The sequence below is a fragment of the Zootoca vivipara genome, chromosome 4 (genome assembly GCF_963506605.1).
Source record: "Zootoca vivipara chromosome 4, rZooViv1.1, whole genome shotgun sequence".
In the NCBI taxonomy this organism is placed as follows: Eukaryota; Metazoa; Chordata; class Lepidosauria; order Squamata; family Lacertidae; genus Zootoca; species Zootoca vivipara.
Genome location: NC_083279.1, coordinates 58,082,710 through 58,098,317, shown reverse-complemented (window position 1 = coordinate 58,098,317; position 15,608 = coordinate 58,082,710). Strand labels below are relative to the sequence as shown.

At 38.7% G+C, this 15,608-nt stretch overlaps 1 protein-coding gene across 4 annotated transcripts in view; it reads right to left on the bottom strand.

The window, feature by feature from the left end:
* The window catches only part of ROBO2 (roundabout guidance receptor 2), a 417,793-nt gene that overhangs the window by 80,951 nt on the left and 321,234 nt on the right, over positions 1 to 15,608 (bottom strand). For all 4 annotated transcript variants that reach the window (XM_035115776.2, XM_035115781.2, XM_060273643.1 and 1 more), the window contains exon 14: positions 5,448 to 5,679. In XM_035115776.2, coding sequence (XP_034971667.2) covers positions 5,448 to 5,679 — 232 coding nt within the window. The remainder of the gene's footprint in view (positions 1 to 5,447; positions 5,680 to 15,608) is intronic.

The following is a 15,608-nucleotide window of genomic DNA, read 5'->3' as shown; positions in this document are numbered from 1 at the left end:
TCGTGTCAAATTAATACCCCAATGCATTTTTGTTTGTTTTGCCATTCTGAACCTTATTCATAGCTCATTGCCAGACTAATATTTATTTTTTTCATGCAGAATATTTATTTAGGTTTTTTTTCATGCTGGATATAGACATTCAGTTTTAATTTTGTGCTGCTTACTCTAATTTATTTTGATATCATTTAAACATATACTGTAAAGTCTGTGAGCAGAACTCTTGTATGTTTTTATATGCTTTACATCACCTTGTACAATTTAAGCACTCTAGAAATATTGATGATGATCTCCGAAAATCCTAAAGGCACATGGGTTGCAACCCAGAGAAGTGTGAAGCTGGTTTTGATATACAACATAGGTTTCATGTCTGCTTACTTTCTGGCTGTTCCCCCATACCCAGTGGAGAGGTTAAATGAGAAAGAAAGAAAAGAGGCATTGCAATTCATGTGCAACCCATATTGTGTGGCTAAAAAGGCTCCCTGCATCATGGCAATTTATTGCAAAATATCTGAAAGAGGGGAAAGCAACATTATTCCCTCTATTTCTCCATGCAATCGGAGAAGGCCCTTTGGAGCCAGACAGTGGATAGCCCTGGTTAACTTTGCATTCCAGTGGGCCACCATTCAGCTGAAAGGCCATTAACATGGGATAAAACATCCCCTACCACTCTCTGGAAACCATTTAGATCCATTAAATGGTGGGGACGGACCATCTGAATCAGTCCCACCTCCCTGCAGAAGGGAAGGGTTGCGGAGAAGTCCAGTTGTACCAGGAAGTCATCCGATCATGGTCATGGCACTTCTTTTGTTTCACTTTTACTTAGTGTCATATCACCCACATCCATAGAGGTGAACACCAGGTGTAAGGCATGTCTGTGACTTTGAGTTAGGCCAAACTTATTCAGGGACAGCCCCATGGAGGCCATGCTTTCCACAAAGTCCCCTAGGACAACCAAACTAGGTGTCTCCAGGAGAACATCCGCCACGACCTGAAGCAGCTCGGGCAGGGAATCCTTGGTGCAGCGGGGAGGTCAGTACACCAAAGGAATCCTGGACTGCCCCTATTGCCCAGCTTCCAGAACATGCACTCAGAAAACTGGGTCTTCCCAATAGGACGTCTGGTGCAAGCTAATGACTTCCTAAAAATCACTGCAACCCCCCCCCCCCCTCCACCCATATGACCTGAGTTGTGTGTAAGAGAAACCTGGTGTACAATCAGTGGCAAGAACAGGCCCATCTGCTTCATCCAACCAAGTCTCTGTTACACAGGCCAGGTCAAGTCCTCCATCCATGATCAAGTCATGGATGGCAGTGGTCTTATGAATCATTGACCTGGCATTGCACAGCAGCACCTTCAGGTCATGTGGGTCTCCCTTGCTGAATCCAGTATCCTTCCGGTCAAGTCCAGACCTGGAGGCAGGGATAGTCCTCAGACAATGACTAAACCTGCCTCATTGGTAATGACATGGTCTGGCTTAGCGTAACTCCTCCTCCTGCCCGTGATCACTGAGATCAGGTGTCCCAGTGCATCCCCCCCTGTGGAACGTGCCTCATGCCATTCTGTTGGCTGGGGCCCACTCCCAGGAAAGTCCCAATAGATGCCAAGACTTCATTTGGGTCCACTCCATGGGTATTTAAGAAGGCCAGTCCCAGACATCCTCCTCCCTTCACTGTCAGATCTCCTCCCTTTCATGTCTGCTTGATCTTTCTATGGACATCATTGGTCACCATATTCAGGGTTGGGCAGGAATTTCCCACTAGGCAAATTGGCTCTTGCCTTGCAGTTTTGCCTACCCTATAGTAACCGTCACAACTTTGGCAGTTTGGGCACTGGGTAAGCCTTTGTCTTGATTGGAGGGGAGGTTGTAGCCTCTGCTTGCCCCACCAGAGTAAAAGGGGTATCTTGTTAAAGGGATTCAGATGGAGATGCTTCTGTCCAGATGCCCAGGCAGGGCTAATCTAAACGGCAATCCCACGGGGTGGGGGTTTCCTATTTGATGTAAATCATAGGTCCTGCCCCATTTATCATACAACAGTGCACTTCTAGCAGGCGGGCTGTAGGTCAAATGTTTATACCTAGTGTATATGCCAAACCTCTTATATGCGCAGCCTGATTTGAACCATAAGTATGGTGTCTTGTCTGTTATTCTCTGGATGGGGCAATGGGAGGTACGGCATCTGGGCACACACTCCACGTTGCAATAATTTGTTACAGATCCCACATGCCTCTACATATAAACAGAGATTCTAGCATATTGGGTTTATCAAAGTACACCCCCACATAACACTGTATGCACACACATTATGGAACCCATCTATCTTCATTTTTCTACTTAATAAATCTACAGTTAATGACTTCTAGCTTTTCTGCATCATGCAACTGAAAAAAGAAGCAAAACAATTACATGATTTTAAATTCTACTAATAAAATGCTCAGCATGCTGTGTGAGTTTTAAGGTCTAGAAAATACACAGGAATCTGGTTTAAAGCTTGATTGAGTGAGAGCATGGAGGAACTGGGACTATTTTTACATCTACATACGTGCACATATGCCTACACACACACACATATATGTCAATACAATATGTAATTTCTAGCTATGTAATCTAATAGTTCTATCTTCATCTGTATAATACCACTGCAAGAGTTGACACCATAATATAAATTAAAGCACTTCCTTGACAGTGTTGCAGTTATTAAATGGACCACACTGAAAAATAACATTTTTAAACTGTTTTCTCATTTCCCTTGCTGCTGACTTGTGGAGAACACCATGCCTGATTCTTGACAGGTCAATTATTCCAGTGCTCAGTTCCTTCCCACAGATATTAAAGCACCAAAATCACTGCTCATCTTTTCCAGACACAACCAAACAGAATTCCATTTGTTACTTTCACAAGGCCAAAGAGGTAGGAGATGAATGGATACTGAATTGTGACAAATGTCTGGACTTAAGGAAAAAGGGTGGATGGGTGGGGGAACTGTGATAAAATCGATTTTTTTAGTTAGGCCTCAGAAGAAACATTTCCTCTAATACTCAGTTCTGTGAAAAATGAGATATACTTATTTTAAGTATTTGCCTGACTAAAAATACACATTCTGCGACTGAAAAAGTACAGTACTCATATCGTATATCTAAAGCCATTTCTAAAACAGGTTTTCCTCCTATTGAAATGGTATTCCCTTAAGCAGAATCATATCAATGCATAAAATATGACACTTTTAAAAATATTGCCCTTTTTCTCTGAGAAGTGAACCATATTCGTTAAAAAGATTTCTTGCGATTATGTCTAAAAAAAGCATAAAGCCAAGATAATTACAAAGATAATTAAGGAACCAAAGAAAATGGCCATGCAATGACAGTTTGTGAATGCAGCAGTTTTTGCACGTAAGCCTATAAATAGTCTCCCATACAAGCAGATACTTAAAAAAAACCAAAAAACCAGTATCTGACACTTAACTGTTGACAGTACAATTTGTTACAGTCTTTTTCTTTCTTTCTTTTTTTATACTGAAGGAGACACCAAGAGGCAGAGTGGCTGAAGGTTACATTAATCTACACAACAGTTTAGGGCCCGTGAGTTTAACATATCTATAGGCAGGGACAGTCTAAAAGCCTTTGCTCTACAAAGAAGTAGCCTTCAGAATGTGCAATAACCTGGCATACACTACTGGAAAATAACAGCCATTAATGAAACCATCACTCAGTCTTCAAGAAGTCTACAGAATTGGAATTAAAAAAAAGATATCTTTTTCATTTAGCAGTTATTATTTTTATTTTACTGGGAGAAAACTAGAATAAGTGATATTAACAACAAAAAATATGCAAAAAATAATAATTCAATCCTACTTGCCTGCCTGAGTTTGTCTAATGGTTGTTTTGTTAAACCATTTCCTAACCTTATTTTTGTGTGCCTATGAAGACGCACATAACAATGTAGTTAGATCAGCCATGCTGGAACACAAAGGAATTCTATCTAGTCCAGCCTCTTGTATGCAACAGTGCCATCTAGATGCTTCTAGGACCTAGAAGTCCTTTTCTATTGTTTGTCTCCCAGCAAATGGTATTCAGAGGAACAGTTCCTCTGAAATTTCATCTAGGTATTATGGTTATTAGCAGTGAATATAATAATAATAATAATAATAATAATAATAATAATAATAATAATAACAACAACAACAACAATTTATTATTTATACCCAGCCCATCTGGCTGGGTTTCCCCAAACACTCTGGGCGGCTTCCAACAGAAAAATAAAACACAACAGTCTATTAAACATTAAAAGCCTCCCTGAACAGGGCTGCCTTCAGATGTCTTCTAAAAGTCTGGTAGTTGTTTTCCTCTTTGACATCTGTTGGGAGGGCGTTCCACCTATACCTATAACTTCATCAATTTTTCTAACTTTCATTCAAAACCATATAAGCCAGCACCCAAACCACCTCCACATTTGTGATTCATAAAAGATTATGCATTGTGCAAAGAAGGATTTTCTGATGGCTACCCTAAATCTTTCTTGACACCAGTCATAATTTTATAAATGTCTGCATTGTCTTCCCTTAGCCATATTTTTTCTAAAGCAAGAGAAGCAAAGCACTTTAGCTTTTCTCTGTAGCACAAGTGCTCCAACTTCTTGATAATTTTAGTTGCCATTTTCTGTACCTTTGGAAGATCTGTAACTTTTTTTTGAGGCTGGAACTATTTGAGACCACAACTGGTGTTTGCAACAAGAACTATTTATACACAGTATTCCAAAATTGCCCACAGCATGGGCTTATATAAAGGCATCATAATACTGTTTTGTTTTTAATCTCTATTTAGTAATCCCTAACATGATTTTTACCTTTTAGTTACATTTGATTTGGACCTCTTCACTGTCACCCTAAATAATTTGTTGTCACCTGCAAATTTCGCTTTCTCAGTTAATTTATGAATTAGCAGAATAACAATGGTACCAATACAAATCCTAGAGACCACACTATTTATTTGTCTTCATTTCAATTTTCTATTTACTAACATTCTTTCTTTTATTTAAACAGTTACTTATACATCCTGTAAAGTATGCCTGCTATTTTTTATTATGCATAGAAATATAACGAATGAAAACACAGTAACTGGGGCATATATAGTCACAAAGATACCAGTAATTGCAATTGACTGGATAGCTCAGTTGGCTAGACTGTGGCACTGATAATGCCAAGGTTGCAGGTTCGATCCCTGTAGGGGACAGCTGTATTGCAGCTGTATTGCAGGCGGCTGGACTAGATGATACTCAGGGTCCCACCCAACTCTATGAGTCTATGACTACTGTGGAGCTCTGGTGTACACATTCAACTACATTGAAGAAAAACAGGCTGACTCCTATTTGTAGAAAGCCCCATATGCATACTGGACAATATGTAATTTACTCACCACACAAGCCTATTATTACTTTAATGGTATATATTTACCTTCTTCAGTGGTACGGGCAGATTTTGATTCACTGTCCATCCCTTGAAACTCATTGAAGTATGGCCGAACTTTAATTTCATAAGTAACTCCTTTCTTCAAGTTGACTAGGACAGCACTGCGCTCTGTGGGAACTTTGGCCTCTAGGGTCTGCCATGCAGAAGGGGAAGGTAGGCCTGATGTTTGGCGATATATGACTCGATAACCTTGAATAAATTGTGATTGGCGATCAACCTACAATAATATTAACACAAACATGTGTTAAGAAGGAATTTTACTTCATTTTTTTCTGAGCTTCCATACACAGATAATTTCATTCTGGAATAAAACCCATCCAACCTGGCTCAATAAACAAAACTGCCAAATTGAATGCACTCACTCCAACAGTTATTAGAAACACTGAAAGTGGGGTACAGGGATGTCTGCACAAATATGCTGCTTTGTTTCTAAAAAGCAGTAAAAGTGTATGCTTTGTGGTCAAGCAAAGTGCCCAAAATAATTACATACATGGCATATTCAGTATATCTGTATACAGCTGGTTGAATGGTTAATTCTAGCCAGAAAGTCAAGATTCGACAAAGTAGGATTTTCTTCACTCTCTTGACAGCTTGCTTAGCTCATCAAAGATTTCCCAGAATTAAGAGTTATATTGGGCTATATCAAGAATGAATGAGTGCAAGGTTAAAGACCTATGCCATCTTACTAATATCAATTACTTTTACTAATTCTCTTTATACTTCTCATTAACCTCTTCCATGGGGGATCAGGTTCTTATTATAGGGGAAAAACACATACAACAAGCTAAACAAGAAACTGAAATAAAATTTATGAGATCAATGCATAAATATGTTTCATCAAAACTGCCGTTGTTGAAAACCTTGCAACATATGTTACAACAGCATTAAGCTTGCATTTTATAAACTTCTCTAGATACACTTTAAGGGAATTTATGCACTGAAGGAGGGACATAACTCACAATAATAGCTTGTTAATACTGAAAGAATCAAGCTGTGTTTTTAAGAAGAACATTAAGCAGCTGCTTCCAAATGAAGGGGGTTTGTAAATCAGGACAAATTGTTTTTATCCACATTTGAGTTTCATTAATTAAATGCTTTACGGACATAGATACTTTATGAACCAAGTGTTTACTACAAAACACATTTTCAGTTACTCTCTATAGTTTGTTATATATAGCCACAACCTATGGTATTCAAGGTACATATATGGTGCAGCAATAAAATGAATATTTTGTTTCTTCCTTACATAATAGTATTTGACTTTGACGGCTGTGAAGTTTTCCTGTCTTTCCACTTGTGGAAAAGTATTAACTTCAGGCCACATACTTGGATTGCATTACTATATGTAAAGAAATGTTTGCAGAATAAAAAGTGTCCAAGATTCACACAGCAGCAAACATAGATGAAAGAAAAACCTGCCCCCTGCTCTCTTCCAGTTATCAATGCTCAGCAGCCCCCCCTTCCACAGAGTCTACCTACCAGACATAACATTAATAAAGCTACATTAATTAATATGGTCTTGTTTAAGCCACCAAATTTAAGCTTAAACAATGGTCATATCTAAATTATCGTAGTGGGGTTAAGTCCTTTGCTCACACTCAGGCAGGCTTGCAAAAATCTGGTGACCCAGATGACAGTGCTAACTTAAAAACTGGTCTTGGCTGCTGAAGGCAAAGGTTTGTATTCAATTAAGTTCTACTCAGGCTAGACCCAATGAAATTAATGGACCTATGTTAGTCATGCCCATTAAGTTCAAAGAGTGTATTCTTTGATACTGCGCTGAATTGCTGAACAGGACAGGAACCAAGTGTCTTCTCCTGCCACACTTGCTCCTGAGTGCAGGGCCTTGTTGTTGTTTGGTCATGTCTGACTCTTCGTGACCCCATGAACCAGAGCACGCCAGGCACTCCTGTCTTCCACTGCCTCCCAGAGTTTGGTCAGACTCATGTTGGTAGCTTCGAGAATTCACTGTCCAACCATCTCGTCCTCTGCCGTCCCCTTCTCCTAGCATCTTTCCCAGCATCAGGGTCTTTTCCAGGGAATCTTCTCTTCTCATTAGGTGGCCAAAGTATTGGAGCCTCAGCTTCAGGATCTGTCCTTCCAGTGAGCACTCAGGGCTGATTTCCTTCAGAATGAATAGGTTTGATCTCTTCTTGCAGTCCATGGGACTCTCAAGAGTCTCCTCCAGCACCATAATTCAGGGCCTTAACACCTCCCAATTTCCCAACACAATTCTCTCGTTTGTCATCCTGCGCTCTCCCCTCTCTCATTTTACCATGCTTTAATTTGCCAATAACTCTGTTGCTCTTTCATATTATTGTTAACCTCAACCTTCCCCCCCTTTCTCATTTAAACAAAATATTTTAAACCTATTTGTTCCCCTGCTGTTTTTTCCCATCCTTTTCCACCTTCCCTTTTCTGTATCTTACTTCCTCTGCTTCTCATACATACACACCCCTTCCCCTCGTTTTCCCCTCTTCCTAGAGCAGGGCTTGATTTGACTCTGGACTTTCCTTGAACATAGTACCAATGTTTCTTTCAATGAAAGAACTCAACTCTGGAGAATATGTGATCCAAGTGCTAAAAGTGGCTTTGAAGATATATAGAGTAATTTTCCATCATCTTTTATTAATCACACCCAGCAGCCATTCATTAGCGGAACAGTTTCCAAGGAAGGTCGATATTTCCAGGTAGGTTTGTTGGAAGAAATCAATCATGGTCATTTCTAATAATACAAGCAGACCTGATCTGCAGTTCCTGGACTAATGTTATCCCACTGAGTTCTGTGCTTCCTGACCCTACTTAGTATCAACATGTGTTTACAAATGTGCGTTCTGAGAGAAAACACACTTAGAAAGTTATGTTTAAAATATGCATAAAAAAAATTCAGATCTTAAATTTTGGTACACACACACACACACACACACACACACACACATGTACCAGTAGTGGATGGTGTGGTGAGACAGTTGGGCTCACCTGACCTCCCATCATATGAGTCACTGCTATTTACCAGGAATGGAAGAGGCAAGGGAGGGGGAGTCAGAACAGCATAAAAATACCAGCAAGAGTGCTGAATTGGTTCCACCAATGCATTTGCACCATACTGACCTCCCTGTTGCTTCACCTCTATTTTCCTTTCCTTCTTGATAAGTGACAGTGACTTAGCTGTCAAGAGGTAAGGTAAGCTCTGCTGCCCTATGACACTGTCCACTCCTGATTTGTACCCCTGTTCATAGTTACATATATCAGTTATGTATCCTGGCCACAAAATGAACAATGTGCTGGGTCGAAACAAGTTTTGTTGCATAGTTCCTAGATCTCAAATGTCACTTTGGTTTCTAAATAGTACCTAGGTACTATAATGATGGTAGCGGCAGCGGCAGCAATAATTGCAAAGAAGTTTACAACTATGGTTTGTCAGCACATTTTGATGTGTTATAGTGACATCTGTTCTTATATCCAGCCCTCATAAAGGTCTACAGTACCACTGGATAGTACAGAAATGTTGCCTTGCAAGAAGGTTTTTTAAAAGGTGGAATATATGAATGAACAAAATAAAATAAACATTCCATATGAAAAAATGTTGTCACTGATATAAAAGTCCAAAAACTTTTTTTCCAGGTAACAATTGATTAATGTGTGATGGATTCAGACTAAGTTAGCTGAATGTAGTTTCCTTTGAAATCAATGCAACCTAAAATCATGACTAAGTTTATTGATTTCAGTGGTACCTAGGTTCAACTAACTATATCTGGTTCTGATTCATTCTCACTATGTGTCTAATAAGTCATTCTTTTTTATTTATTTAAGATTTTCTTGATTTACAGAAATATATGCAATGTCTCTCGTAACATTTTAACAAATTGGTTCCATTTGTTGAGACATTTGGAAGAAAGGGGGGATAGAAGTAGATGGGGGGGGTCAGGTGACGATGTTTCTATTTTACTTAATATATGTGGGGGGAAGGTTTGTCAGTGTCGCTTGTGCAGGTTCTTTGTTGTTTCCTTGTGTTCCTTTGGTAGTGATAGAGGTTGGGGTTGGCCTAGGGTATGATTGTTCATTCATGGTTGGCTGTAGTGGTCTTTGTTTCGTGTGTGAGTGGGGTGGGTGGGTGTTTTGGATCAGGTTAGCCATATTGATTTGTATGCTGTTGGTGGATTTCTGTCATTATCTTGTTGGGCCGTGTATGTGATAAAGGGGAGCTATGTGAAGTCGTCTTCTTCTATTTGTCCCCATGTCAATTTCAGTTTATTGGTTAATTTTTCTAGTAGGGCTGTTTCCCATCCCTTTTGGTACCATTGGTCCATGCTTACTCCTGACAGGTCTTTCCAGTGTCTGGTTATGGTGCTTCGGGTTGTGGAGAGTAAGTGGGTTATAAGTTATTTATAGTGTACTTGGGCATTATTGTCTTGGAAAATGTTTAGTAAGGCCAATTCTGGGGTCATTTCTAATGTTTGCTTGGTTGTTTTACTTATTTCCTGTATGGTTGTTGTCCAGAATAGTTGGATTTTGGGGCACTCCCACCACATGTGGAAACATGTGCCTGCTAAAGTGACCCTCTCCAGCATTTTGGTGAGGTTCCTGGGCGTATTAGCACTAGTTTTCTTGGTGTTAGGTACCACCTGTAGATGAATTTCAGAGTAAGTTCTTTCCTTTTTGTTGATATGGATTTAAAGGGTGGTTTAGACCACATTTTGGTCCATTGAGTGGGATTAATCTCGTAGCCTATGTCGTCTTCCCATTGTCTTTTGATTGTGTCTAGGGGACTCGTGGGATTTTGGAATAGTATTTTATATATTGCAGATACCATCCCTTTGCCGTGTCCCTCTGTCGTTAGGAGAAGGTTTTCGAAGGTTGTTTGGGGCCTAGTTGTTGCTGATTTTACTGCTGGATTGTTTACGAGGGCATGTGTTGTGTTGTGCTAACCAGGGTATTTGAGTGTTTTCTAGTTTATCCTTTATTTCTTGTGTTGACAGAGGTTTGCTATTTTTATAAATGTCTGCTAGGCGATATAAGCCTTTGGTTTGCCAGGTTTTTATCTGGAGGTTTTGTGCTGCATGGTGGAATAATGGGTGGTAAGCCAAGGGGATTATCTAATAAGTCATTCTGAGAACATTAAAGGAACTCCAGAATGATGGTTTCTGAACTGGAAGACAAATTCCCAGTGCTGCTGGTGGAAGGGGGTATATGGGCAATTTGGCACAAGAATTTGCTTAGTAAAACATTTTCTAATGGTTATATCACAGGTGTTCTATGTTACACTTAAACATTGTTGAGCAAAAAACTATCGTGCATGCTAAGTATACTAGTGACAACAGTGTCCTATATGAAAACAGAGCATGGGCAATGTCTAGGGATGATCAAGATCCTGCTTAGCCCACTGGTAAGGCAGATGGCAGACTACAGGCTGACAAAACCCACTCCTGTTTCAAACAGTGCAACACAAGAGTGGTCATGCTTTGTGTCTTGGTACTATGCATACCTTGATAATATATACACAGAATAGCATCCACCCTGTGAACTCTCTGCTTGTTAAACACAAATGACCATCAAATAGCTGTCACACACTATACACATGATACACTGAAAGTATACACTTCAGAGACTTTTCAGGATACTCCAGTTTTAATTAAAGTATGCATTTTAATGAACTACCTCACATGTCTGCTTATGAGGACAAAAGGATTGCAAATAATACTGTATACTAAAAAGTGCTAATAAAACTATTGGAACCAGCAATGAATTCAAGTAATAACACTGTCACAAGAATTTATAAGGTAATGGTAACTGGGGCCTTTCCTCTCTTTGTTAATAGTTTGTTAAATGTACCCTGTAAGCTATAGAACAGTTGCCATCATTAAAGTTTAATACAGTGGTGCCTCACTTAACGGACGTCCTGTAAGATGAAATTTTCGCTTAACAAAAGGATTTTTCTAGCGGAGGTTTCCTCGCTAGACGAATTCGTTTTACGAATCACGGTTTCCCATAGGAATTTGTTTTACGAATCACGGTTTCCCATAGGAATGCATTGAAATTCAATTAATGCGTTCCTATGGGCAATAAAATAAAATAAAAATAAATTCAATGCATTCCTATGGGACTTGCTAGATGAATTTTTCGTTATAAGAATTGACCCGTGGAACGAATTAAATTCATCTAGCGAGGCACCACTGTACTCTATCAATAAAACTCTACATAAGCCAGAAGCTGATGCCAGATCTCCTAAACAGTCTTACTAAAATTACCCAATATAGTTGAGAATAACCATTCAGACTTTTGAAATTTCAAAACTTTTAATTCATGTATTATGTTCCTGCAAACAAATATTATTATTATTGAAGGTTAATTTCTGTGTCACTTTGAAATTTGAAGAATTTCTCCTTAATTACATATTTATTAATATCATAATAAAGATAGTGATAATGCAAAATTCATTAAAATTGCTACCGATCTGAACTATAGCTGAGCAAAGAATCAGAAATTTTTTAAAAATGCCATATTGGGCATGGTTAAACCATGACTACTATAAAAACAAAACAGATTTTAAGACTCATCCGCTGTTTCAAAATGATTCCATACTTTTGGTGGTCGTTGTAATAGACTGCAGTAATCATGTCACTCTCAGTAACTATTATGTATTATCCAAGGCAAGTTATAATTTCTGTGTTACTGAAAAAAAATGCAAGGCCATGTATTATCTATGCTGTTTTCTAATTAAGTGGAACAGTGAAGCACGATAGATATGAATGTGACTGATTTTAATTTTGGCTTCTGTAAATACAAGAGAAACATGAGCCTGACTTAGCAATTCTGTGTTGTCACATTGTCAACTGTATGATCACATTTTTGCTATGAAAAGAAGCCTTACAGAGTTCCACAGTTGGCTCTACTACTCACAACACAGAATCCCCTGTGTGCCAAACATTATGGGTGAATAGAGATTATGATGTGTCCAACTGGAAACCTATCATGGTATTACAATAACCACCTGGTATGGTCCTCAGAACTTGTCCTACCATGTGTTGAGAAGAATCTTAGAATTCCCCTAGATTTCTGATCAGGACAGATATATGGTAAGTCCCTTCACCACTTTACCTAGAGCTAATTTACCATGTAATCACTTTGCCAGCTAATCTGCGACTTAGCAGGGCAATCATAGACCTGAGCAAAGCTCTAAGGCAGCAGGGGAATACTAAGATTTTCCTTGTAATCTAGCAGGGTAGTATAGATAACCAGTTTACAAGTTTAAAAAATTCCTTCCAGTAGCTCCTTAGAGACCAACTAAGTTTGTCATTGGTATGAGCTTTCGTGTGCATGCACACTTCTTCAGAAAGCTTCTTCAGCTTACAAGTGATTACATGAAGGCATACTAAGTTTATTAGCCAAGGGAGGAATTTTTTTTCAAGTGAATAGGCTCTTCCCCTTCCTCAAATCCTAATTTAAGAAAGCCTTTTTGACTGTGCTAGATTGTGGCCATAGTTTATAGTGGATGCAAATCTGTTGCTTGGTAACAGTTTATCAATGGTGTGAGGTCTAGGCATACAATATGACCACCTACATCAGAAGAAATAGACAAGAGGTGGCAGGAGGAAACACCAATTAGCATGCTACTCAGATCCTTGTACAAGATTGACTCCCTTTTCGAATGTTCACTCCAGATGTTCTGTTTGGCAAATGGCAAAGTAGCTTATGAGAGATAGCCAAGAGGCAACATTCAGAGATTTTGGCAAGAAAAAAAAATGTTTCAAAATTAATAATAATAATAATAATAATAATAATAATAATAATAAATCTGATGATTTCCCATTCCATTATAATCTAAGTGAATGAAATAGTACAGCATTCTTTTTTACTTTTAAATTAAATAAAAATGCATACAATGTGAGGTAACAGTATATTAAAATCTAATTATAGGAATGTATCAGAGTGGAAAGTTACTATAAAACTGCTGCTTTTGCTTTGGGCCTAAATTAAATTATCTACTTTTTCTAGAATAAAAGGGCCTTGATGGTTGATAGTATCATTTTTCAACATCATTTCCCTCCTAACTCGTTAGCTTCATGCTATGCTGCAGTAATATGGAAAGTATTTATATTTTCAGACAATAAAACTTTGCAACAGAAAGAAGGATTTCCAAGTAACTGTTGATAGAAATAACAAGAGTAGAACAGAAAGTGAGAGCAGCTGATAGTTGCCTGCCAGCAGTCAGACTGCCAAAAACATATTGCCTGTCTCCTGCCTAACCAAATTCCAAATTGCAAAAGGTAAAATGTAAAAACAAAGGGTCATTACTCATCTGGCATTTGCCAGCTATTTGTACTGGATCTTTGTGTTAAGTTAATAATCCTGGCTCCACTCTCTGGATAATATGGATGTTATTTTGGATACTGGATAATTAATTGGTTTTGTCCTGGGTGCTGGAAACTTTTTAATTAGCTGCTCTGACTTTTCTCTTCCTTTTCTGTTTCCTCCCTGAAGCAATTTTCACATGTCTCTGGTGGGTACTGTGTGATGCTTGGTTGGTAGTGGGTCACTGCTTTTCTCCTCTAGCATGTAAATTGGAATTAGTAATCATAATAATTGTTATTTTGCTTTGCAGTAAGAAACATGTGTCCCTTTTCATTGTGAAAGAATAGTGGCAAAAAGGGAGATTTCAGTCACTTCTTTTTGGTTCTCCCTAACACATATTGCTTGCATTGGACTTCTCAAGGTTTGGTATTGCAGCGGGCTGTGAGCAAATGACCTCTATAAACTCTGCTTCAAATCTGCCTAAAATATTAATATCACTTAAATCACTTAACAAGGCAGGATTCTGCTAACTGAATGGAATTTGCTTTTATACCAGGCCCATGCCAGTGCTGTAGGGGCTTTTTGCTTCTACCTCTATGGGACACCTGGTAATATATGTTTATTTATTTAATTTAGATGCCACCTTTATCTTCCAAGGATCTAATGTGGTGTACATGGCTCTCCTCCCCCCTTTCATCCTCACAACAACCCTGCAAGGTAGGTTAGGCTAAGAGATGGTGACTGGCCCAAGGTCACCGAGTGAGGACAAAGGCTTTGTGAGTTTTGATGAAGGTAATGAAGAATGCATGAGTGCAGGACTGAGGTACAGGGTGCCCAAATCTTTAGAGATAGCCATGGCTGTACAGCACACAATTGTATTATTTCTTTCATCAATATAAGATAATGTATATCCCAAAATATTTACGTTTCACATGTTTTCCCCATGTTTCATTGCTCCTATGCCTATAGCAAAATTCATATTGCAAAAATATATTCCTTGTAGCACTTTGTGTTTCCTTGGTGAATTAGTCTTGATTTCCCATCTGTGGTTATCCCTCCCCCACCTGCTACCCTGTAGGGAAATAGCCTGAAGGATAGAGCTATTCATTTTGCGGCCTAGATACATTTTGCTTCTATGGTTACAAATTCCTTCTCAAAGGTAGTGGGGAAAGAAATGCTACATTTTGAAGCTTGCTCTCTAATAGCATCAAATTTACAAACATCATTGCTTGAACAGGAATGTTGTAGGTAATGCCAAGATGAAAGTGGCTTTGATACCACTGAAGCTCATACTACAGAATCAAATACCATTCTTTACCTTCGGCATGAATCAGAGAATGCCTTCTAGGAAGGAAGTAGATTACTACAAAAGGTCATTAGGAAACCGAGTCTTCTGGGAAGAAGGCCCATTGCACTGAACTTGACAGAGAAGTATTAAAATATCACTGTATAATTTTGATCACTCAGCAGGATATCCATGCCGAAGAATCCTGTAAATATCACTCCTGCTTTACAGCAAGCTTCAAGGTACATTCTGCTAAGACATCTTTGTTAGAAGGAAATAAACATGTAGTTAAAATATTGTGCGCTGTACAGCAATGTCATGGAAACTGTCGGTCTTTGAAAAAGTCATGTAACTGTGCCAGTGCAGTGCTTTTCATTCACCTGGATCTTTTCAGGTTAAACAAAAATGTATATACGAAAGCCCTTGCATGATTCTCATTGTCTACTCATAATAGCCATAAGGAATTAAAAATTAATTGGATTTTACTTGGCGGCTGCATGTATGGTTATAGTAATGATCTGGAAGGACTGAAAAGGTGTGAACTTGAATGCTTGGTACAAGAGAATGTG